Below are 26078 nucleotides of genomic sequence, written 5' to 3'. Positions count from 1 at the left end.
GACAAAAGATTAGCAAACTGCCCCCCTGCTGCTCTGTCTCAAAAATACCCAGGCAGAGGCATGTTCGTGGTGAAAGGGCAGAGCCAGCTCTCCCCATAATGCCCCTCCGCATGAATTAAGGCCTGAGAACAAATTTTCCCCACGTGAGCAATAAAGCCATTCTGCCTTTCGGATTTCTGTTTTTCCCGGATGGCCCTCCTGCATAACAGTGCTCACCACTTGGTATGGTTAATTTTATGGGCCCAGGGGTGCCCAGGTGATTGGTCAACATTATTCTGGGGGTGTCTGTGAGGGTGTCTTTGGATGAGGGTGCTTTTAGTTGAAGACCTGAATAGAACAAAGAGGTTGATCCTCCTGCAAATAAGAGGAAGTGCCTCCTGCCTGGTGGCCTCGAGCTGGGACATCGGTCTCTTCCTGCCTTCAGGCTCCAGCTGAAACATCAGCTCTCCTGGGGGTCCAGCTGGCCGACTGCAGGTACTGGGTGGTCTCAGCCTCCATAACTGTGTGACCTAATTCCTTGTAATAAATCTCAATCTCAATCTCTCTCCTCTCTCTCCCCCCTCCTTCCCCTCCCCCACCTCTTCTCTAGCTAGATGAATACATCGAGATTCTGTTTCTCTGGAGAACCCTGACTCACCCACCACTACTCTTCTTCCAGGGCTGCTTAAGGAGGACGGGGTCTCCACCATCCAGCCCAACCATGTGCCAGCCACTCTAGACCTCCCGGGGTCTGGACCTGCCAGGGTGAGTGAGGCCGGGCCGGCTGGACTCACTGTTCTGGTGATCACTGGTATTGGTCCCCAGATATTCCTGACTCTCTTGCATCTCAGACACACAGGAGGACTGCACACCCCGTGCACCCTCCTTTGAAGCAGGCATAACCACATGAGCTGCCTTGGCTAGTGAATTGTGAGCAAAAGTGACCTGAGTCCTGGAGTGGGTGCAAGCATGTCAGGGCCCCAGCTGACCCACGGTGGACACGTGACACGAGCAAGAAATGAGCCTTGTGGTTTCATGCCTCTGACTGCTGGGTGATGTTTGTTACGACAGCCTAACCTCGTCCTGATACACGCTCCCCAACAGGTACAGCTGGCCCTTACAGACAAGGCAGGGCCCCCAGGGGGAACTTCAGGTCCACTTTTGAACCGACAAATGAGGGCGAGCAGTGAGTGGCTCTAACAGGTGACTCTGATGACAGCTCTCCCACGTTTAAGATCCTTCTATGGCTCCCCACAGCCCTGAGCACAGAACCTTCTCCCGATCTGCTCCTGCTAACACATCCAGCCTCACTTCCGCCAGTTTGGGGCTTTGCACTCTCTGTGCCAGCTCCAAGGGATGGCATCAGGCGGGCACTCCCATGCCCCCAGACTCTGGTTGTCTGCTTAGAGCACCCTCTCTCCCACCTCTCCTCTCCTCTCCTCTCCATCCACCACCACCATCCCTCACCTGGATACACCCTCTGCAGCCTCCAGATTCAATGCTGTTTCTGCAGCTCCTTCTCCAAACCCCGACGTGTGGCTCTCAACTCACTGAGGCATCACGGCCTGTCTGCTTGTCTGCCGGGCTCCCTAGACGATGCCTCTACCTTCCCTATGCCTCACCCACTGTTTAACACATACACACCCAATAAAAGTTAATTTTATTAAAAAGAAACAAAGAAGGAAGGGAGGAGGAAAGACAACCAGGGGACCAACAGGATCTTTGACTCACCGGTACTGCTCTTTGGCCTGCATGACGACAAAGTCCCACTTGTAGTTAATTGTTTTGTTCAAGAAATTATAATCTTCCTAGAGGAGGAACACAAAATGAGAACACTGAGCCCCACAACCTATGCTGTGTGCAGAGGGCAGGAAGTCCTAAGTCAACAACGAGACCCAGCCAAACGGTCTCCCAGCCCAGCTGTGCAAAGGCAGTCATTCAAAGGGTAGCACCGAATTCTCGACAAGCCTTCACAACAGAAGCCACAAGTTGGCTTGGATTTTTTGTTTGTTTGTTTTTGTTTTTGTTTTTAACCCTCGGGTTGGATTTTGTTTTAATAAATGTATCCCAAATCTGATAAGGAAGAGGGGGGTAGCGTGGAGGAGAATATGGGAACTTAATATTCAACAACAGAGCACAACAAATCCACAAAGCTAAGCCCTAACATTGGTGTGATGCTGGCTTTCTAAAAACATGTTTGTAAAAAGCAAAAAAAAACCAGCAAGATTGTTGCTTTCTGCCCAGAAATCTAGCCTTTTGAGGGTTAGGGTGTGTTCTCTGAGAAATATGACTCATCCTGTCTAAAACAAAAGTCTGCACTCTTGTTTTCCCATCTCAAACTCAAGTTCAAATTTGTCCATCCTGTAATATGCATTATCACACATATTAATTAAGTCTTATTATTTTGGGACAGCAAAAGGAAAGTGGTAGCTACTGTGTGCCCAGTAGTTACTGAGGCAAGGGCTTAAGTTACAGCAGGAGAAACTGAACCTCAACATGAAGGAGAATTTACTTCAGCCGGCTGCTTCTAAATATATGGATGGATGAGGGATGGAGGGATGGATGGATGGATGAGGGATGGATGGATGGACGGATGAGGCATAGATGGATGAGGGAGGGATGGAGGGATGGATGGATGGATGGATGGATGGATGGATGGATGGATGGATGAGGGATGGATGGATGGATGGATGAGACATGGATGGATGAGGGATGGAGGGATGGATGGATGAGGGATCGACAGAGAGATGACGGATGGATGAGGGATGGAGGGATGGATGAGGGATGGATGGATGAGGGATGGATGGATGGATGGATGAGGGATGGATGGATGGATGAGGGATGGATGGATGGATGAGGGATGGATGGATGAGGGATGGAGGGATGGATGGATGAGGGATGGATGGATGGATGGATGAGACATGGATGGATGAGGGATGGAGGGATGGATGGATGAGGGATGGATGGATGGATGGATGAGACATGGATGGATGGATGAGACATGGATGGATGAGGGATGCAGAGATGGATGGATGAGACATGGATGGAGGGATGAGACATGGATGGATGAGGGATGGAGGGATGATGAGGGTACATATGAATCGATTAATGGGGGGAACAGGGGAAAACAGCTCAAGACTATATTCCACTCAATTATAAGAACCTATACTTGAAAGCATCTCTATACCTTTTCATATTCTTCTAAAACCCCTTTCTTCTTGATATTTCTCTTGGCCAGATAGATGGCTGGAAAAGAAAACAATGACATTTTCCATCATCATCATATTCCAGAACCCCTCCGTGCGTGAGCCTGCTGCGCTCAGCTTAGTGAAGAGGACACTCAGCAGACCCAGTCCCTCCCCTGGGAATCACTCCTAATACAGACGAGAACTGACGTAAAGAACTGACTGTTGCGATGACAGCAAGACAAATGTCACCAAAATGCAGCGAGTAAATAAGCAGCATGGTAAGCCGTCCCCAAGGCATAGGAGGAGGGGCGGAGTTTTACCATAGTCTGTGTCTTCAGCCGGCCACTGCTGGGTGGGCCAGAAATACGGTGTCTACAAGAGAAACCAGGGAACCAGGCTTACACACTGGGCTGTGAACCCCTGGCCCCCAGCCCTGTAGCTTAAAACATAAAGCTGCCTCAGCCCCCTCCACTGTTTCTAAAGATCTGTGAGGATGTGAAGCCAACCAATTATCTTTCCAGATGACACTAACCCCCTGTGAACACCTAAGGTCAAGGCCAAGGCTCACCTGAAATCGATAGAGGCTGCTGTCAGGCTTGAGAACGAGGTTCCTGGGGTCTTGCAGGGGGTAAATGTAGCCGTACTTGACAATAAAGTTGCCCAAGTTCTGTGCCTCTGGGGAGAAGCGGTTGAGACAAGGAAGCTAAGAGCGGAGGCCAAGGGCAGAAGCTCATGGCCCCGCCCCCGCATAGCACCCCAAACTCAGGGCAGGTACCCCCATCCTAACAGCACTTCAGCCAAGAAGTGGGGACGGTGGTTCCTGACCTTAGCTGTGGGCAGGTACCAGTTGGGTAGCCAAGGCTAAAAGGAGGGTCCCCCAGCCCAACCCCCGAATGACAACTCAGTAAGTCTGGAGGGGAGTCAGTGACCCCAGTGTTGACGGTGCCACAGGTCATCCACTGCAGGCGTTTGGGGTGACGGATGGGGAAATCCTGGAGGAGCATCGCTGGGCCCTTTGGGTCCGGAGAAGTCCAGAGGAGCAGGGAGAGAACATCTTCATCCCGAGAGGGGCAGGAAGGGGAGGCTGTGTTTATGGGCAACTTCTACCCCAAGCTGAACTCTGTCTGCACGCTGGGTCCAGACCCTCGGCTCCTGCACGCTGGGTCCAGATCCTCGGCTCCTGCACGCTGGGTCCAGACCCTCGGCTCCTGCACGCTGGGTCCAGACCCTCGGCTCCTGCACGCTGGGTCCAGACCCTCGGCTCCTGCACGCTGGGTCCAGACCCTCGGCTCCTTGCCGCTTCCCTGCAACTCCCACCCGCCTCCAGTCTGCTCAGACACACAGTGTTGGTTCTGGATTTGCATCAATTAAAGGAAAACTGTTCTGGTTCATTCTCAGAGGCACCAATGAGAGCAGGTGTCTTTCTACCATCAAGAGAGAATCCCAGCCCTCCCATCCTGCAGGCCCAGGGACCCAACCCACATCCCATCCCACAGCTCAGCCTCCCAGGAGTGGGGAGGCTTCCTCCCCACCCTCCCTCCCTCTATCAGAGACCAGACCCTCGTTGTACCAACAGCCCTTTCGCTAGTGGCAAGTCAGGTCCCCGAGTCTTTCTGCTCCAATCCATCCTTCAGACTGCTGCCTAACATCCCAGCTTAAATCTGATTTTTGTACACACCGCCACGCTGCAAAACCCTCCACGGGTTACACTGCCTCTCTCCCAGATAAAATTTGGAATCCAAGAATGTACCAGGTGCACCCCACCCGTCCACTGCCCTCCACACCCAGCTGAAGTCACTACTCCCCATTTCCCCTGTTACCGCTCCATTCCTCGTTCATTCCATGTTTACGTCTTTGCTAATTTCCCCGCTGGGCAGACAGACCCTCTGAGCTTCCCTCCAGTATTCACAGGCATCACTTGTTTCGAGACCAAGGGTACGTATGCATCACCCCCTCCAGGAAGTCTTTCTTGATTACCCATGAAGTTCTCATCTCTCCAATTAAAATGTCAATTTCTCAGAGACGCGGGCTGAGCCCCCGTTTAGCTTCTACCCTCCAGAGATGCCCCCAGGGTGACGCGCATACAGCAGCCCTTGGTCTCAGAGGAAAAGATGAGCTCTCACCCAGACTGGAGACCCACAGCCGCTGGGTGATCCACTGGAGAACATCACTCCCTGCAAAGCAGAAGCATTTGGCCACCGTCAGAGCCTCCCCGACCTCCATGCCCTCCTCCACATGGTTGCCCAACTGGCCTCCTCCCTGTTCAGCCGTGATCTCATCCTTCCGCTCAAAACCTTCAGGGATGCCCCTCCCCCGCTCCCCCCAACAAAGTTCAGTCCGAACCCTGCAGCCCATAATTCAGGGCCGTCCATGATCCGACTCTGGCCAGATTTCCAGCCTAACATCCCCTACACCCTTCAGGTTTCACCTCTCTTGTGATACTTATTCTCTTTCCTTACAATAATTGGTGCCTGGACTGTCATTCACCGAGTAGGAAGTAAACAGACTAAGACTTAACAGTGAAAAAACAGACCCAAAGCAAGCTGTCTGTGGAACTCTGGATGAAGCCCGGACCCAGGGGAGTAAATCAGAGCCAGGGATGGGAGGGGAAAGGGGTGCGCCAAGGGCAGGGCTGGTTCTCCCACACCCCCAAGTTCCCAGGCAGAACTCTGAGGGGTCAGAGAATTCTAAATCCAAACCTGGCTTCCCAGGTCGTTGTAAAGACGCTTTTGTCAAAGCAGGAAGATGAGACACTTTTTTAGGAACACTTTGTGGGTTGATTTACAACTTCAGACCATGGAACGCGGGCTCCGTGTGCCCTCTCGCCCTGGGCCCTGCGAGGCCCAGGGGCTGGCCTGGGAACAACGCAGACTGCAGGCCGGCGTGGAAGAAATCGGGGGAGGCACACGGGTATAAGATCAGGAGGGAATGTGCACCCCCCCGCCCCTCACAAGTGTTCAGATCGATCTAAGGGCCAAGGCAAGCCGGGTCCCACCAAGTCCAGAGCTGATGCAGGACCCCAGGGAAGCTGCGGCCTCCTCCTCGGCCCGGGCCCTCTGGCCCCATCGGCAGAACAGACACTCCTTGTAGGAGGCGGGCGGGATCATCTCGGGAGAAAGATGCACCCCAACTCCGACATCATCTTGCAAATGCCAACAACCATATTTTCCAGCCACCCCAGCCTGCTTTCCAGAGGCCGAGCTGCATCCCCTGCCTGCGTGGAAACCGGCCCACGAAACACACCAAGGAGGAGGGTCAGGGTCTGAAACCCCACTGCCTGTGTCCTTGTAGCTGGACTGTCACAAAGGACACTTCCTTGCTTTGCTTGGAGGTGGCGAAGGGGCGTTTCTTCTGATGCCCGCGGGGGGGGTGGTGGGAGGGCTTAGGGCCCCTCCCCCACTCTCTGGGCTGAAGGAGCTGCCCACAGTGTGGCTGAGGATGGACCCCCTGTAACTGCCCTTCCTGCGCTCGCCCTGGGCCACAGATATCCAGCCAACAGCTCTCCACGCCCACGTGCCCACCGCGACGGCTTTCAGAGGGTCCCCTGTGGCTCCTGGCTTTAGTCAGCGCTTTGCTTATTCAAAAGCAAAATTCTTCACCTAAAACCCTACTTAAAAATCCCAGGACTGGGTGTTTTAGACTTTCCACCCCAAGTCTCTAGACGGTGGTGTGCAGACCAGGAAAGAGAGCCCCCGGCGGAGAGCAGACAGCTTAGCGCTCCCCACCAAGGGGCTGAAGGTTTTCTCGTCCACTTGACCGCTCCCTGAAATAGATGGAATGAGATTACGGGGGTCCTGGTGTGTCCACCACGCGATCTGTGCTGACAGCACCACAGGCTGCTCAGCGCCCCCGTCGGCCACCGTCGTTCCCTTAAGTCACCTGCCCTCTGAGGAGTCGGGTGGCACTGATGCAGTTTGCTTTGATTAGTGCCGACGCTGCAGGACAGGGCTCCTCCTGGGTTCCAACTGCAGCTGGGATTCACCCGAGTAGGAGGAACAAGGCAGAACATGGCTGGGTGGGCAGCCCCCCGACCCAATCCAGGAAACCAGGGGCCCCATGTGCCAGGAAGGAAAGCATCTCGCAAACCCGGACAGGGGATGGGAGCATGGACGCTGGAGCTGTGTGGCTGGGCTCAAGCCCACGCTCAGCCCTGGGTGCGTTTAGTGACCTGGGGACAAGATGCTGGAACTCTGCATCTCCGTGTCCCCGGCTGCAAGAAAGGGCTGGGGGGGGTCACATCTCTCCCTACGCTCATCGTGGGTGACAGCGCGGGACACTGCCAGCTATGGGGCCCGTGGAGCGTCACTGAGCACCGGCCACGTGTACACGAGAGCCTTGTCTGGTTCCTGCAGGCATCCCCTGGGGCAGGGATCACTACTTCTGCTTGTAAAATGAGGAAATGGAGACTAGGGCTACACAGCAAAAAAAAAAAAAAAAAGAAAAGGCACCCAAAGGATTCAATCCCAGGGTGCCTGACTCAACGTCAGCGCCCTTTGGACAGTTCGAGACCAGGATTGATTCATGCACTCGATAAACTTTTATTAAACTTCCACCCTGACCCCCAGCTGCACTAAGCGCAGGGGTTACTCAGATGAGCTACACGAGATCTCTCCCCTCGAGGGCTGCCCAATCCAGTGGAGAATTCAAGCCAGAATTCATGACGACCAGGAGCCGAGAGGGGGTGGGGTCAGGGGTCAGAGACAGCCTGCAAAGTCTTGGGGCGCCCAGGCTCCTCTGGGTCCTAGTCTTTCCCAAGTCTAGACCATTGGAGTTTTCTTTTCTTCTGTGAGCTAGCCTGTCTCATGCCAATCCATTCCTCTACTGCTCCCACCAGCCAGAGCTGGCCTTCTGTCACTCATACTCAGGGAACCCAGGAGACGCTGTGCTGGCTGGGACACGCCTCCTTCCGGCCGGCTTGCCTCTGCAGAGACCCCAGTACCTTGAGTGACAAATACTCAGGTCATGGGTGAGGTCAAGAGCGAGGGCTCACAGGGAACTCAGCACAGCGGCGAGTCCCAGGCACGTGCTCTGAGAAGCTGCCCCCCTCTGCCAACAACACGACTCGGTGGGAAAGGGACTCTTTACTGCAAAACCAAAATCACAAAACCAACGCAACGCACGGATCAAAATGCATTCTTATTTGGGGGTCCAGCCCCTTCTGCCGATATCCTGAAATGACGCCCTTTATCCCACCCCCAGAGAAAGGAGACTAAGGTGCCCTGCCCTTGGGGGAGTCAAGAAGGGTCTGAATGTGAATTAGAAGACAGGGAAGGATGGAGAAAACAAAGGCCAATTCTTTTTTCTTTTTTTTTTTTTTGCCAAATAGTATTTTTTCTGCTACTTGATTTTATTAAAACAAATCAAACAAGACAATCAAATAAAAAACAACAGTAAAGGTTTTTTAAATGACCTCCTGGGGAGGAGGAATGGCTTCACAAGGTGACCTACTGGATTCTTTTCTCTTTCCTTTCTGACTCCTTGCCCAGAAGGAGCCTGTGGTGCATGAATCGGCAAGTAAGCAGTAAGTATATTCGGCTTTGTGGGCCACGGTACGGTCTCTGCACAGCTATTTAACTCTGCCATTGCAGAGTAAAAGCAGCCACAGACAATACATAAATGGGGACGTGTATCTGTTCCAATAAAACTTTATTCACAGATACAGAACACGGGGCGCATTTGGCCCTCGAGCTATAGTTTGCCAACCTCTGTGTACGGTCCGTTCCAGGCCAAGACCAAATCACAAGATACATTACCCGTCATGGCGTGAGGGACGCTGATGACCGTGACCTTCTGGTTCTGCACTCTGACCCCCATCTCTGGGTCCTGCATGTCCTTGACGAGGGCTTCAATCTGCAAGACAGAACCGCCAAAGCTGGCTAAGCAGAACCATCTCGAAGGCTGAGTGAGGCCCTTCTGGCAGCACCGAGGGAGCAAAAGATGCAAAGCGGAACACGGGGCACTTATAACCAGAAGCCCACCGCCTAGATGGGCAGCACGCAGCTGTCGGGCAGCCAGAACTAAACGCGTGCATCAGAGGCACAAACACCTGCCCAGGTGTGAGAGCTCGGACGGATTCATTCTGACAAGGAGATGCTGCAGAGGCTTTTAGGAGAAGATGAGACTTAGCAAAAAAAGGGTTTTGTTGGATAGAAAGTGAGAGAGCAACAAGGCACGGGAGAACGACAGCGCCCAGGGTGGGAGCAGGACGGGGGTAGGGGAGGGGCCGGGTCTCAGAGGGCCTCGGATGCCCCCCCAGAGCGTGGGCTCTGTCCCAGCAGCTCTGGCTGGGGAGCAGCGCCATCGGGCCTGCATCTGGAAACGTGGCCCACACCTGAGAGAGGCGCATCGAAGCATGAAGAAACCCGCCCCAACAGAGAAAAGCAGGGGCCTGTTCAACACTACTGCGATAGTCCGGGCACAAGATGACGGGGCTTCCACCCCTCCCACTTCCGCCCCTCGGCCTGTCCTCAGCAGGGCAGCCCGTGCGAGACTTTCAATTATTTTAGGCTGTATCTCTCCTCCGCTTGAAACCCCGCAAGGGCCATTCCACTCAGTCAGTGGCCAAGTTCTCCTACTGGTCTACATGGCTGGGATCACTTCCCACCGACTCTCCCCCTAAAAGGCTCAGGAGCCACCCCCAGCTGCATCCTACTTATTAGTGCTGCAACCTCCAACTCCCCCCCCGGCATTCCTATAGCACTCACCTTCCAACGTATGAAATAATCTACCTGCTGATCATAACGTTTGCCATGTGTCTCCCTCGCTCCTAGAAAGTATAGGTCTTCAAGAGCAAATCTTTTTTTTTTTTTCTTTCATTTTTTGACCCCGCTGCACAGCATGTGGGTTCTTAGTTCCCTGACCAGGGATCAAACCCGCGTCCCCTGCAGCGGAAGCACAGAATCTTGACCACTGGACCGCCAGGGAAGTCCCGAGGGCAAATCTTTTGTCTGTTGCTGTTTGCTGCTGTATTCTGACTGCCTGGAACAGCGCCCAGCACACGGACAGTACCCAGTAAACAGCCGGCGCATGAATTAATAAATAAATAAAGGCAGGGGCAGAGAAGATGATAAGAAGGCATGGCTTTTAGAGCCCTCGTTCTGACTCTAATTACCTAGAACTAACTGTACATGCAAGTGACTGACTGGATCAGTCAGGGTGGCAAAGAATAACGGCAAAGTTTATAACTTACACGATCGGAGTTGCCAGTTACCAAAATAGAAATTTCAAAAGGAGGAGCACTTTGAGAGAGCAAACACTTCTGCTTTTGGAATGCTGACTCTGGGCTGCTGAGATAGCCACAACGTCTGGAAGGCGATTGGAAACGAATGTCCCAATTTCAAAGGACACGATGGTCAGAGATACGAACTCGATTCACAAACATCAGTTGACACCAGAGAGAATCCATGAACCATCGGAGGAAGCTGGAAGTGCAGGAAGACACCCACAAGGACAGCCTGATTGTCTTTAGAGTATTTTTTTAACATTGATGAATACAAAATATTTTTCCACTTGAAAAAATTAATGGGAGTAAACTTAACTGAAGGATATTTTAAAACAAACCGGATGGGTTGGCACAATTGAAAAAAGACACCCAAGCGCTTCTCTGGTCAATGCTGATGACAGGCATCGACAAAGCCTCACATGCAGACGCTTCAAAGTTCATGCTCCTCCAGGAAACTCCTCGCGAGGGGGAAACCGTGCACACCCCTAGCCCCCCAGGTGCTTGCAAATGATCAGTCCGTCATTCAACAAACAGGCAGCCGTGGTGGACTCAGGGAACCAAAGATAAAGAGATCTGGTCCCTGAGCTTAAGGAGTTCACCGTCTAGTGCAAGGATACTACAGGACGACACGGGAAGTACAGTGACCAGGGTGAGGCCACGGTGTCCTGAGAACACACCTGTGCCAGGAGGTGGCCGGGAGGGGCACTCCTGGAGTGGTCGTAAAAAGACGAACAGGAATTAGGAGGCAGAAAGGGCAAAGGATGGCAGGCAAGGACCCTAAGGCTCAGTGAGCAGCAAAAGCAAAAACACAGAATACGAACGAGTAGGTGGAAACAAAGACCTCTCCTGTCCTCCTCCGGCTGGAAGCCCTCTCCTGAGGTCAGGGCAGCTGCGCACGGCTGGACAGATGCTCGTGGAGGGTCGCCCCTCAAACCCAACCTGCCCACGTCCCAACCACGACCCAAAGCAAAACGGCTCACTGAGCCACCACTTCCCCCAGTTTAACTAGCTTGGTTACATGACCCTTATTCTCCTGCGGCTTCATAAAATAACTCATCCTCACACTGTATAGCCCTTTACAATTTCCAGAGTCCTTTTAGAGTTTGCGTGTGCTGGTGGCCCAGAGACAAGGAACCCAAGATTCTCATGACCTCAAGGTTCTCTCCTAACTGCAGGAGTCCGCTCAACCTCTCTGAATTCCCTTCCTCTACCATAAAGTGACAGTATATTCGCGACTGATAGCGTTTTGTTACCTCTTAGAATCTAAGTAATTGTGTAAAAGTGCTTTGTAGGGACAGATATATAAAGATATATAAGCATAAAGATATATACTTTATAAGGAGAGATATTTGTTAGTGTTTGTGGGTTAGAATCATTAACATCAGTAGTGTTTGTATAATCAGTGCATCTTTAAAATTTTGCACGCAGAGCTGTCTTTAGATGCCTGGGAATAAAAACCCTGCTCCACCAATCATCCAAATATAGGTATTTATTGAGCATGTATTAGGTGCCCAGCCCTGGCAGGGGGGTTGGTAAAAGACAGCCTCCCAGTCCTCAGAGAGTTGGGAAGATATTGGTATGAAGATAAACAAATGAACTAAGATAAACACTAGGGATCTGCGTGCGAAGAAAGTTCAGTTCAAATCCCCCTCCAATCAGTAGGCGAGGTAAATCACTAAACTTCACTAAGACTCATCCTCTGCAAAGCAGAGATGAACACAGTACCTACCTCATCAGACGGATGTTGTGAAGATCAAAGGAGACGAAGCATTGAAAGCACCTAATACCATGCTATGCACAAAGAATTTATTAGACAGCAACTGCAGACTGAATTATGCACCAAAAAACAGGGAAAGCAGTGATGGGAGTAAGAGCCAGGAGAAGAAGAGGATGGCTGAGATGATCCCCAAAAATCACACGCAGAGAGTGAGAAGGATTTTCCCAGCCGGCCTCTGTACTGCAAGGGAGGGGCGGTGTGAGGGGCCCCCGCGCCGCTTGATGCAGGAAAGTGAAAGGCTGAATTTGGAACCCTCGGGCACGGTTGGTGGGAATGCAAAATATATGCAGGCTCCTCCCAAAATTAAAAATAGAACTGAGACAGGCTGGGACCTGGGGCCCTTTGCTGCAGTGCCCGCACCTGGACACACGTCGCCTCAAGCAACAAAACACAAAGAAACTATAAGGGACAAGAAATGACTGCGCGCATGCCCAGTTGGGGCAAATTCTGGACAAAAAGATACAAAAAAGGCCAAAAAAAACCCAACTGCCACTTCCGAAGAGCCGGGAGCAAAAGCAGGGTCCTGTGCATGCCCCCTGCACTCAACACCACCTAAGGGGCGGGCAGACCACCTCAGCCACCCCTCCCGCCAGACCCCCACGACAGCACGGATGAACCTGAAGGACGTTATGCTAAGTGAATAAGCCAGTCTCGGAAGGACTGCACGATTCCACTACCTAAAATCGGCTAATTCACAGAACCAGTGGAAGGGCAGTTGCCAGGGCCTGGGGGAGGGGGAGACGGGGAGATGCAATCACTGGGCATAAGGTTACAGTCAAGAAGATGAAGTAAGTTCTAGAAACCTGCCCTGTAATATTGTTTCTATAATTAACAACACTGTGAATTATACACTTAAAAAAATGTAGGAGAGTAGTTTCTTGTGTGACGTGTTCTCACCACAATAAAACAGAATTTTTTTTAAAAAGAGAGAGAGAGAGAGAGAGAGAGATGGCCAGGCTGCGCTGCAGGTGAAAGGTCATGCAGGGAGCCCTGAACTGGAGACGCTGCACCCGCCACCCCGGAGGCTGGCAGGCCCCCCACGTCCCCAGGGCGGGAGGAGGGGGGACGCACGACGTCCTAGGTCAGCGCCGAGGGCTGGGAGGTCCTATTTCCACCTGCTGCTAAACCAGCACCGGCAGCAGCACCACAATCCTGACAGCGGCCGAGGTCAGGGCCAAGGTCAGGGCCAAGGTCACGGCCGCTCCGGGCCCAGCGCCGGCCCCTCAGCCGCCCGCGGGACCGGCCGGGGCCCAGGGGCGCCCGGGGCTCCTCGTGCAAGACCCACCGTGAGCTCGTGCGCACAGACGCGCTCTCGGCTCGCAGGATCCTTCTGGAGCGGAAATGATGCGTTTCCGCTCCACTCGGAGCTGCAGTGCTTGGCCTCCTGCAAGGTCGGGGCCTGGGGGCGTCTCGGGCCACGGGGGCACCGAGCGGCTCCCAGCGGAGAAGGGGGCAAGGGGACACCCCAGGAGGTGGCCGGAGGGCGGCTGCTTCCCCCATGGGCGGCAGGGGTCACCTTTTCTGGAGTTTGTTTTTCTAACTGAAGCACAGTTGATTTACAGTGCTGTGCCGGTCTCTGCTGTCCAGCAAAGTGACTCAGTTACACACATACAGACATTCTTTTTTATACATATCCTCTCCCATTATGGTTTTCTGGAATTCTTGACTGACCGTGAGCCTCGGATTCACCTGCTCCGCCAGAAGTGCCCGCCATTCTGACGTGAGAGCCCGGGCCTCCCCTTGCCCATGGTAACTGCCAGAGGGAAGTCCACATTTGCTCCAAAACGTTTATCAGCTGAAACATCACCACTTCATGCAGTCAGGGCGCCCATATATTGGAGAAGAAATAGAAACCCCCGTTATGAGTTAGAAACCTGAGCTTCTCCGATCGAAAGTCAGGGGATTTGATTCCTTCTCTCCGCATTAAAAAAAAAAAAAAATCTAGTTATAAAGAGTTCGAAAATAACCTTCAGAGGAGGAGTAATGAGAGTTATTTTAAACACACAATGAGGGGAGTCAGATTTCTTTCTGGCAGGTGTGTCACCTTCACAGAAGAGAAGGGCTGGGGGAGCAGGGAGCATCACAGGGGCCTCGAGAACATTCTGAGGGAGTTCGGCCCATTGGGGTTTGGATCCATTTTCCTCAGAACTTTCCTTGTATCAGTTCCTCTGAGGGGTCTCCCCAGGCACCCAACAAGGAAACCATGGGACTCTGGCTGGTGGTCCCATCTCTGAGAGACTCTGTTATGGGCTGGATGGCACCCACCTCTCAAATTCAAAGGTTGGGGTCCTAACCCCCAGGACCTCAGAATGTGACCGGATTGGGAGAGAGGGTCCTTGACAAGGTAACTGAGTTAAAAGGAGGTCACTAGGGCGGCCCTGTAACAGTGTGACTGGTGTCCTTTGAAGAAGAGGAGATGAGGACACAGACACCACGGGGGACGAGCACGTGGGGACACGCGGAGAAGACGGCATCTGCAGGCCACGGAGAGAGGCCGCCGGAAACCAGTCGCCCACACCTTGCCTGGGCCCTGCGGTGCTCTGCCGTGGCAGCCCCAGCCCAGTCATACAGGCTCTGGGCTTCAGCTCTGCTTCCAGCAGAAAAGCCCCTCTGCCCATCCCAGACAGGGGACAATCCGAGTTGTGTCCCCAGGTCCCCAGAGGGTGAGGAGCCCTTGCCTGTCTGCTCCCAACTGCTGCCAACTCTCACCCCCTCCTCCTTGCGCCTGGTGGGCATCCCTCCAGAGACAGGAAGGGACGGCCACCCCCGCCCCAAACGTCAGGCCCCCTCCGGTCTCCCAGACTCAGCTCCCCGCAATCCTGGGCCGCACGAGGACGGTGGGGTAACCGGGCGGTGCTGAACCCCGGGTGACCCCGAGCTGGGGGCGGGATGGGAGCGTCAGATGCCACGTGCCTCCGCTCAACTGCAGGCGTGTCGTCACCAAGCAGCAGGAACAACGGCTCCGAAGGCCTCGACGTCCCACCTTCCACGCCCACGCCACTCCTGGCTGTCACTCCCCGTGCAAGATCTCGGGCTGGGATTTTCCTTTGAGCCGGAGAAGGTTCCCCAAGGGATGATAATAACCAGTACTTTTCTGTACAGGGAGGGAGCAAGTGACCTGGAACCACGGGGTTGTCTGGCAAACAGAAGAGGCTCCCACTAAGGAGCCTGTCCGCCCAGAGGCCAGCGGACCCCTGGGCCATCTCACCCCGAAGCCTCTCGGACCCTCGGGGGCACCACACACACTCCGATCGGTGCTTAGGCCACCCCAGCCAGAAGCCCAGGAAGCACCCTCCATGACCCCGGTCAGCTTCTGCGGACTCTGCTTTTGTTTCTGACCTGTCTCCTAACAGGCCTCTGTGGATCGTCTGACCTCCCTCCTGGACCGTCAGGCTCGGCACACCCGGCCTCTGCCTTGGGCCTGGCAGGTCCCCAGCCTCCAGGGTGCCCTCCAGTGGTGGTGCTGTTGACATTTGGGGCCGGCTGTCCTGTGCACCGTAGGTGTCTAGCAGCGTTCCTGCCTCTTCCCTCCAGCTGCCAGGGGTAGCCCCCTCCCCAGCTGGGACAACCCCAAATGTCTCCAGATGTCGCCAAATGTCCTGGGGCTTTCCTCTGGGCTGTGCATTCAAATCACCTGGGAAGCTTTTCTGTATTTGATTTTATACATATACATATATATATATACATGCACCGCACAGCATGCGGGATCTTAGTTCACTGACCAGGGATGGAAACTTTGCCCCCTGCAGTGGAAGTGCGGAGTCTTAACTACTGGACCACGAGGGAAGTCCGTGGGAAGCTTTTCTTTGAAAACACCAATGTTTCGGAACTTCCCTGGTGGCCCAGTGGTTAAGACTCCACACTCCCAATGCAGGGGGTTCGATCCCTGGTCAGGGAACTAGAGCCCGCATGCTGCAACTAAGACCCGGTGTGGTCAAATAAATAAATAAATATTTTTTAAAAAAAAAACAATGTTTGGACTCCATCTGACTTAACTACTTAATTATCTCCTAAGTAAATCAGAAACTCTAAGGATGGTGACCTGATAACAATGTTTTTTAAAGTGCAGCCAGGGTAGAGAACCACTCCTACCCTATAATAAGAATCATCTTTCTAACATGGGAACCAACTCGTTTTATTCGTCCCCGATTTTAAAACGTCAAATGGCTTCTCAGCGAACACAGAAAGCGTCAAACCTCCGGCTGGACGTGCGAAGCCCCCAGTTCTGGAGCCTCATTCACTACCAGCCTTTCCATCACCAAATTCCTGCCCACCCCTGCGCCCCAGCCAGTTATCCCAACCCCTGAAGACTCTCCCATGGCACAGCGCTATTCCACACTTCCGAGCTTTGCATTCCCCCAAATGCCACTCATCTTCCCATCCTCTTGACAAAAAAAAAAACACCTACTAATTTTTCTCACCTCCACTCAGTTACAAGCCCCCCTGTGAAGGCTGCTGGTCCCCACCCCAGACGGCACTGACCACTCCCTGCTTTGTGTTTTATGTACGTGCATCTCCTCTAACGACGTCTCCCATGACCTACAGAACATTCTTCTTATTTATACAGCGGTCCTTCTCTATTAGACCCTAAGCTCCAGGAGGAAGGGGCCGTGTCCTAATCCCACAGTGTCCCCAGCATCAGGCACGGCGCCCAGCACAGACACGCACGACCCTGTGCACCTGTTGAATGAAAGAATGATACAAGCGAAAGATCCCGTGCTCTGCCCGGGTCTCCTCACTTTTGTTTCCGCACCCCCTCGCCCCGCAGCAAAAGGAGATGATGGACGCCACACAGGAAAGCAAAGCACTCGAGGCTTCTCCATGAGGCACCAAGACAGTCAGTCCTGAGGTACATCCCAAGGGCAGCAGCTGCTCCTGGCTGGTATGGAGATCCGGACATCACGGGGGGGGGGCATGGAGGGGGGACGGGCCAGCACTAGGACAGGAGCCCACAGGAGCCACCGGAGGTGGTCCACTGTGCGTCATTCCCCCCCACACACACACACACAGACACACACAGACACATCCACAGACACAGACACACCCACAGACACAGAGACACACACACACACAGGCACGCACACACACAGACACACACACACACACACACAGACACACACAGACACACTGACACACAGACACACACACACGCACATGCACTCAGCACACGCCGTTGCCCTGCCTGGAACAGCCTTCTTTCTCTCCACCTAGAACCCCCATTTATCCTTCAGTTCTCAGCTCCGCGTCCCCCAGGCACCTTCGGTCAGGCCTTCCCATGGCCTCTCCTGCACCCAACATCACAGGAAAGCTTACAGCACTGGATCACACTTGGCGACAACCTGTGTTTTTCCTGGTTCCACCACTTAGCGGCTACGACTGGGGAGAGTGACTTCACCTCTCTGAGCTTCCTGCTCTGTAAAATGGTGATGATAAGTCTGTCTCATGGAATAGACGAGAACACACATGTAAGGCTCCCACTGGGAACACAGCCTACTTCAAAAATATCCATTGAGTAGTGGGTGACAGTTGCACCCAAGTCCACATTCCTTAGGTCTGGGTCCTTCTCCGAAGGCTGCTTCTTCTCAGCTGCTTCACGGTTGAGGGCCCCCTGGCACAGGCTCTTGGGACCTGCTCTGTGATCTGACTGAGGACCTCGGAAGACACAGACAGACGGGGGTCTCCCCCCATCCAACAAGGCAAAGGGAAAGAGCAGCGCTGAGGTGCGGGCAGGGTCTGCAGGGCAGAGGGGGTGGGGAGAGCCGGCCGTCACAGGCGAGGGGCCCCTGAGCTGGGCCTGGGAGTGGGGGGGACGGGGGCTCGGCCGGTGAGAAGGGGCAGAAGGGCTTTCCCAGTGGAGGAATCTGAGGCTTGAAGGGCACAGGGTTCCTGGAAAGACGAGGAGGTCGTAGAGGCCAGAGCCCCCTTGAGTGAGGGGGACTGCTCTGTTCTGTGTCCCTGCAGGGCAGGTGCGGGAGGCCGGCGGGAGGTCAAGCCAGAGGGGTGGCTGGGAGCAGGATCCTCAGTGGCCGGGCTGGGAAGGCTGGACGTCACCCTGTGCAGGTGGGAAATCAGCGGAGGGTTTCAGGTCGAGGGGATCCGCGTCAGTTTGGGAAAGAAACCCGACATGCTGATGAATGGTATTGTGGAGGCCGGCAGGTGGGGTGGAAGACAGGAGGCTGGGGTGGAAAAGACGAGGCAGGGGTAGAGGACAGGAGGCTGGGGTGGAAAAGAGGAGGCAGGGGTGGAGGACGGGAGGCTGGGGTGGAAAAGAGGAGGCAGGGGTGGAGGACGGGAGGCTGGGGTGGAAAAGACGAGGCAGGGGTAGAGGACAGGAGGCTGGGGTGGAAAAGAGGAGGCAGGGGTGCAGGACAGGAGGCTGGGGTGGAAAAGAGGAGGCTGGGTGGAAAAGAGGAGGCTGGGGTGGAAGATGGGAGGCTGGGATGGAGGATGAGAGGCTGGGGTGGAAAAGAGGAGGCTGGGTGGAAAAGAGGAGGCAGGGGTGGAGGATGGGAGGCTGGGTTGGAAAAGAGGAGGCGGGGTGGAAGACAGGAGGCTGGGGTGGAGGACGGGAGGCTGGGGTAGAAATGAGGAGACGGGGTGGAGGACGGGAGGCTGGGGTGGAAAAGAGGAGACAGGGGTGGAGGACGGGAGGCTGGGGTGGAAAAGAGGAGGCAGGGGTGGAAGACAGGAGGCTGGGGTGGAGGACGGGAGGCTGGGGTAGAAATGAGGAGACGGGGTGGAGGACGGGAGGCTGGGGTGGAGGACGGAAGGCTGGGGTGGAAAAGAGGAGGCAGGGGTGGAGGACGGGAGACTGGGGTGGAAAAGAGGAGGCTGGGGTGGAGGAGGATGGGCTGGAGACCAAGACACCAGTCAGAAGGCCCAGGTGAAGACAGGAACGTCGACCACATTAACAGTCATGATGAAACACAATGTCTGAGGTTCAAAAACAAACAGCATGTCTCCAGACAATTGCTCTCAGAGCCTCAGCGCCAGAGCTGCCCTGTCTGGGAGAAGAAGGCAGTTCTGGGAAATCCTGGAAGATGACTGACGGCTCTCAGAGATCCAGTCTGGGCAGTTTTCTCTGATTTTAGGCGCTGGTGTCTGCAGTAGAGGCTCTCAGGGTTCTTTCCCAGCGAGACCACACTCTGCCTCTGTTTTATATCCTCACACCTCTACCACCTGGAATACCACAAGCTTATTGAAGCAGGTGGACCGAGGGTGACCAACTGTCCCAGGGTGCCCAGGACTGACCAGGTTTTAGCGTTGAAAGTCTTAGACAAATCAGGACAGTTTTGACTACGCCAATTTGCTGAGCTCCAAGGGCTCAGGGCAGGGCTCTTACTGTCACAAAGCATTCAGCTAATTCTACTCAAGACAAGCCTAAGACGGTGGACACCACACTGTGAAAAGTGGCTGCAAATGGGAGGAAGGGCGGGCAAGTGACCCAGGACCTAATCCTCTGCTGACCTATTCTGATACTGGTCATCTCAAAAGCCCAGAACAAAATGAGCCATTTCATCCCCAAATACATCACCCCACAAGGTGCGTTCCACCCTGCGCAAGTCCCCAGTATGGACACCCTGTACCCAGCCACTTGCTCTGAGAAAGCCTTTGCATGGGGAGGGTCCTGACATCCGCTGCGCACAGAGAGACCTGAGATCCACAAATACACACACTTGAATAAGGAATCTAGGGGCGCTGCAAGTGGGGTGTCCCTTTAGCCTGCAAATCACACCGTTTTCACGGTCTATGTATACACTCACCACACACACACGCTTTAAAATACTGCAGTGTTGAATCAGAAAAACAGCAAACATGTTAATTTAACATCTGGGAGCCTCTAACAGTATCAGGAGACTGTCTCAAATCTGACCCAGCCTCGCTGAACTGCCTTCCTGCGCCTGCTCTCCCAAGTAACAGGTTGTTTTCAGCCTCCAGCCGGCAATCGCCCTCGGCTGCAGATTCTCCACTACAAATAGGTAACAAGGAAACCTAATCATTAGAGTCTTGAAAAGACGGACAGACAGAAACACAAGGCAAGTAAGTCACTTAATGACATCAAGCGGCACTAACCGACCACAAGGGCTGCCCCCCGCCCCTCCCCGCATCGCCGCCGGCACTTCCCGGAGTTGGTCCCCGCGCCTCTCCCGGGCCCAGGTGATGGCACCGCGCTCACCTTCCGCAGAAATGCCATCCTCGGCCTGTACTGCTGGCCTTGGTGTCGGACTGTCATCCTGGACCCTGGCAGACGCGGAACCTGGACACAACCGGAGGGAAGAAGAAGCCCTCGGAGAGCGCGCCGACGTCCCCGTGCGCGGGCGGGGTGGTGCGGCCTGCGGCGCCCCCGGGAAGCTGCCCGAATCCGCGCCGGCCAATCAGCGCGCCGCGCCGCGGGCCGGGCGTGCTCCGCGCCGGCGCCCACCTGCCGCCAGGGGGCGGTGTCGGGCTCCGCCGGGGCCCGCGGAGCCACAGGTGAGCCCCGCGCGCCCGGGGCCCGCGTGGGAGGCTCTGCCCCAGAGGGCGAGCCATTAAGGAGGATGGGACTTCGGTTAGGAAGGGCGACAAGGCACGACAAAGGGGGGGAAGGGATAGATTCGGCGTTTGGGATTAACATATATACAACACTATATTTAAAATAGATAAAACGACTATACTCCAATAAAAATTATTTTTTAGAAAAAGGACATTTATGGCAAAAATAAAATAAAATAGATAATCCTGAAAGACCTACTGTACAGCACAGGGAACTCTGCTCAATATTGTGTAATAACCTAAATGGGAAAAGAACTTGAAAAAGAATAGGTACATGTATATGTATAACTGAATCACTTTGCTATACACCTGAAACTAACACAACATTGTACCTCAACTATACTCCAATAAAAAAATTTAAATTTTTTAAAATGTTTAGAAGTGTTTAGGGGAAAAGCAAATTCTACGTGGAATTGGTAAGATGTTGGTTAACAAAAGAAAGGATGTGAAGAATAAAGAAGGAAAGTTGAAGTCCCTGCTGGGCTAGCTGCCTGGTCTATTTTTTCAGTTTCTTTTCTGTTATAGGTTATTACAAAAGATTGGCTATAGTTCCCTGTGCTCTACAGTAAATCCTTGTTGTTTAAGATGCTCTATATCTGGATGGGAGTGATGGTTATACACAGGTAATCATGTTTGTCAAAACTCATCCAACTGTACTCTTAAAATTGGAGCATGACATTGTCTGTAAACTATACCTCAATAAAAAGACTGACCCAAAAAAGAAAGTATTATCTTGCAAGGCAGCAGAGGGACATCGTGCTAAAATGAAATTCTCCTGTGACTCGGTCAGGTAAGTGGACATCTAATCATCATCACCACCATCATCACCACCATCACCATTGTCATCACTATAGTCATCCTCAGCCTCCTCTTCATCAACACAGAGGTGTGATTCGGGACCTATATGGGGGTCCTGCTGCCCTGGATACCATACAATGGGATCTCCATGAGCCTGGCCCCTGTAGAATAAACCTCATCCAAGCACAATGATATGGTCATTTACACAGCAGTGCCCTTTAAACCCCAGTTCCAAGGTCACCTCCCAGGAAAATGTCCCAACACCTCTGGTCAACTCAACAATTAAGTTCAGTCCACTGTGCTTAGTGCTCAGGAGATAAAACTTAAAACGTCCTGCTCTCAGCCCTTGTGCCCTCCTCCCACACTGGGAAGAAGGGCAGAATCATCAACAGTTCATCTCTCCATGACGGATGCCTCAGACTGCCTGCAGGCAGAGACCTTCTTAGAGGGGTCAGGGTTCGAGCAACCGTGGGACGCCACTGCCCTCACCCAGGCCCGAGGGATGGTGAGCCGGAGCCCTGGTGGGGGGCTGCCATGCAGGGGCTGTCATCCTGGAGGGACACAGCCTTGGCTAGAAAGGGTGCTGGCGGAATAAATACCCCAACTCTCTCCTCTGAGTGCCTCCCATTTGTCAGTCCTGACCGGAAGCCAGAGGGTGATAGAGGCCCGGCGATGCAGCCTGTCAAGATCAGCCTCCCAGGGCACACAGCCAGGCAGAGAAGGGCAAAGAGTTGGGGGTGGGAAGGACTTAGGGGAGGCAAATCGTGAAGAAGCAGCACCATGGGTTAAATGTCTTCGATAATGTGGAAGCCCAGAGCACAGATCTTGGATTTTGTGTCCCCAAGCACTCTGGACAGCTCAGTGATAGCACCACCCACCCCGCACAGATGTCTCCCTGACTCAGACAGAAGTCACGTTGAATTCACCTGACTCCCTGGGCCACTGCCCGTGCTCTGGGCCATGTTCGCATTTCATATAATTCTGTCTCGTTTGCATTTTGTCACAAGTGTGTATTACACTGGCGATTCTAAAAAGTCATATATATAAAAAAAACTTTAGATGCATGAATGTTTCTTCCTAGCTCCCCTGAGAGAGGCAATAGCTCATGAAAACATATTCTGGGAGGGAACTCAGAGGGCCTTAATTTCCACGCAGTGAGCACACTGGGCCCGCGGACAGACCCTCTCTGCACACCCACTGGTCAGCGCCAGTTCAGCAATAAAGGGAAGGAAGTGTGGGTGGAGCCCTACGTAGCCCACACCTACGCTTCTCCCTGCCTTTCACCTTCTCCACAAGAAGCTACTTGAGACCCTCAGAAGCTGACCACACCTGGTGTGGCTCTGAGTGCTTGACCCGGGAGAGAGGGAGAAAAAGAGGAACTTTGGGGAACTTTTCTGGAAGGTTTCCTGCTTCTTCATCAACTGGGGATTGTTCGGAAACTATTTTGGCCCAGCAAGGGCTACCAGATACCACCACCAAGTACAGTCCTAGAATAAAACTCCCATCCTTATCTGTTTTCTCCTAAATTAAATGCATTGGATGCATCCAGAGGTGATACTTTTCACAAGCATGGCTAGAGATAAACACAGGAAAACAGAACACGATCACGCCTCCCTCTGTCCCCACCCTCTTCCCAACTCCGCGGGGTGCACCTCTGTCTACCTGTGGAGCAGGTCAGGCTGCAACGAGTAAATGGCATCTGCAACTTTTTTTGTTAAGGGCAGTACTGTTTTTCATTATAGAAAATTTGGAGCTATGGACCTTTTAAAAATGACAATTATGTAAATTGGTACAGCTACCATGGAAAATAGTATAGAGGTTTCTCAAGAAACTAAAAATAGAACTACCATAGGACCCAGCAATTCTACTCCTGGGTATTTATCCAAAAAAGAAAAACAAAAAAAGACCCCAAAAAACCCTAATTCTAAAAGATACATGCACCCTATGTTCATAGCAGCACTATTTACAATAACCAAGACAGATGAATGAACAAAGAAGATGTGGTTTATATATACAATGGAATAGTACTCAGCCATAAAAAAAGAATGAAATAATGCCATTTGTAGCAACATGGATGGACCTAGAGATTATCATACTAAGGCAGAAAGAAAAAGACAAATACCATATGATATCACTTATATGTGGAATCTAAAATATGACACGAATGAACCTATCTACAAAACAGAAACAAACTCACAGACAGAACAGACTTGTGGTTGCCAAGGGGGAGGGGGGAGGGAGAGGGATGGAGTGGGAGTTTGGGGTTGGTAGATGCAAATTGCTACGTTTAGAATGGAGAACAAGGTCCTACTATATAACACAGGGAACTACATCCAATCTCCTGGGATAAACCATAATGGGAAAGAATATTAAAAAAAAGAATGTAGATATGTGTGTAACTGAGTCACTTTACTGTACAGCAGAGATTGCCACAACTTTGTAAATCAACTCTACTTCAATTTAAAAAAAACTAAAAACAGAACTACCATATGACCCAACAATTCCACTCCTGGGTATTTATCCAAAAGAAAAAAAACCACTAATTCGAAAAGATACAAGCACCCCTACGTTCAGAGCAGCACTATTTACAATAGCCAAGATATGGAAGCAATCTACATGTCCATCGACAGATGAATGGATAAAGATGATGTGGTACATGTATACAATGGAATATTACTCAGCCATAAAAAAGAATGAAATTTTGCCATTGGCAGCAACGTGGATGGGCATGGAGGGCATTATGCTTAGTGAAATAAGTCAGACAAAGAAAGAAAAATACTGTATGATATCACTTATATGTGGAATCTGAAAACTACAACAAACTAGTAAATGTAACAAAAAAGAAGCAGACTCACAGGTACCGAGAACAAACTAGTGGTTACCAGTGGGGAGTGGGATGAGGGGAGGGGCAATATGGGTAGGGGATTAAGAGGTATAAACTATTAGGTATCAAACAAGCTACAAGGATATATTGTACAATATGGGGAATACTTTATAATAGCCAATATTTTATAATAACTACCAATGGTGTATGACCTTTAAAAATTGTGAATCACTATATTGTACACCTGTAACTTATATAATATTGTACAGCAACTATACTTCAATTTTTTTAAAAAAATTTTAATTTAAAAAAGGAAAAAATGGCATTATGGGAAAAGGTATTTTCACAACTCGAAATAGGCTTTCGTTTTAAGACAGCTGAGGGCTTCAGGGGAAGTGTGAAGGCCTCCAGGCTGTGCTCTGGTCCCTGCTCAGGCTCTCACCGGATGTGAGACTCTTTTCTAACAGCTTTATTGAGGGATAACTGACACACACTAAACTGCATGTATCTGAAGTGCACACTTTGATGAGTTTCGATATATGTATACCCCCATGAAACTACACCCACGGTCAAGATGGGGAGCACATCTGTTACCCGCTGAAGTTTCCTTATGCCCTTTGTGATCCCTCCCCCCGCTGTCCCCAGGCAACCCCTGACCTGCTTTCTGTCACTGTGAATTAGTGGGAGGGGTGAATCTGATCAAGTTACCTAATCTCTCCAAGTCTCTACTTTCTCAGTAGTAATAAGAAAGAGTCCGACTTGATGAATTCAAAATTCCCCTCCAGTTTGAAAGTCACATGACTTTAATAAGTGAAGGTAAATAAATACACAGCTCAATCAGCCTGAAGGCTGGCAGAGTGGGATTTAGCGCTCCCTAGAAAGCGAGGCCTCTCTGGACTTAGACCAGCCACCCCAAAACAGGATTCCACGTGTCAGACATTCAAAAGAGCCGAAGAGCTGCGTGCCACCATGGACGTGCCCCCAACCATTCCTGCCACACGTGATCGGGGAGGGGTGGGGGAGAGGGGCAAGGGGGACCCACCTTAGGAGAAGAGACCCCAAGAAAACATATTACTTGGTGCACCCCATCTGTGTCAATCTTACTGAAATCCTTCTCTTTTGTCAAACATGCCCATCCTGCGAAGGATTTTTAAACCCAAAGCATGCCAGCGAGGGTCCTCTACTGATACTCAGATGCTCCCCCTGCCTGTGGGGTGGCTCAGCCTCCAAAACCCTGGGTTCCCAGCCCCTGTCCTGCTCCCAGCGGCCACCTCTGTCACGGAGAGCAAGTGTCTTTCTTAGGGCTTCCAAAGTTCCTGTGCCTTCTCTTTCCCTTGGCTTCCCCAGGAACAGCGATGTCTGGAAGGGTACAGGAAGATGAACGCTACAGGAGATGCCAAGGAAATAAAAATATTAGCCCATGCAGGAATTTTCTTCTAAGACTATACTTTCAGGGATCATGTCTATAGTTCGTTACTAGAGAAGTTTCTCTGAAAGAGATATGGGAACATATGTATATGTATAACTGATTCACTCTGTTATAAAGCAGAAACTAACACACCATTGTAAAGCAATTATACTCCAATAAAGATGTTAAAAAAAAAGGATTTTCTTCTGACATCCATAGCTTCCATGTCACCCAGATGCTGCATTTGAAGATCAACTTCACCCATGCTCTCTGCTCCCATGTGTGGGTCTAGTACTGCTTTCTCTCTCTTCTCTCTCTCTTCTCTTTCTAGGTAGGTAGGTAGGTAGATA

The 26078-nt window shown here is 52.1% G+C and overlaps 1 protein-coding gene and 1 pseudogene across 1 annotated transcript in view; one reads left to right on the top strand and one right to left on the bottom strand.

Annotated features, from left to right (window-relative positions):
• RGS9 (regulator of G protein signaling 9) overlaps positions 1 to 20399 on the bottom strand; it is a 65022-nt gene extending 44623 nt beyond the window's left edge. The window contains exons 1-7 of the mRNA XM_061174688.1: positions 20343 to 20399; positions 8921 to 9017; positions 5291 to 5341; positions 3736 to 3842; positions 3488 to 3539; positions 3167 to 3225; positions 1711 to 1787 (exon numbers count right to left, since the gene is read on the bottom strand). Of these exons, the coding sequence (XP_061030671.1) occupies positions 1711 to 1787; positions 3167 to 3225; positions 3488 to 3539; positions 3736 to 3842; positions 5291 to 5341; positions 8921 to 9017; positions 20343 to 20399 (500 nt within the window). The remainder of the gene's footprint in view (positions 1 to 1710; positions 1788 to 3166; positions 3226 to 3487; positions 3540 to 3735; positions 3843 to 5290; positions 5342 to 8920; positions 9018 to 20342) is intronic.
• Positions 20400 to 25758: 5359 nt separating this feature from the next.
• LOC133081024 (small nucleolar RNA U3) lies at positions 25759 to 25840 on the top strand (annotated as a pseudogene).
• Positions 25841 to 26078: the final 238 nt, after the last annotated feature.

Source organism: Eubalaena glacialis, chromosome 19 (assembly GCF_028564815.1).
Source record: "Eubalaena glacialis isolate mEubGla1 chromosome 19, mEubGla1.1.hap2.+ XY, whole genome shotgun sequence".
In the NCBI taxonomy this organism is placed as follows: domain Eukaryota; kingdom Metazoa; phylum Chordata; class Mammalia; order Artiodactyla; family Balaenidae; genus Eubalaena; species Eubalaena glacialis.
Note: the sequence above shows the minus strand (reverse complement) of the source record. Positions and strands in the feature narration are given on the sequence as shown.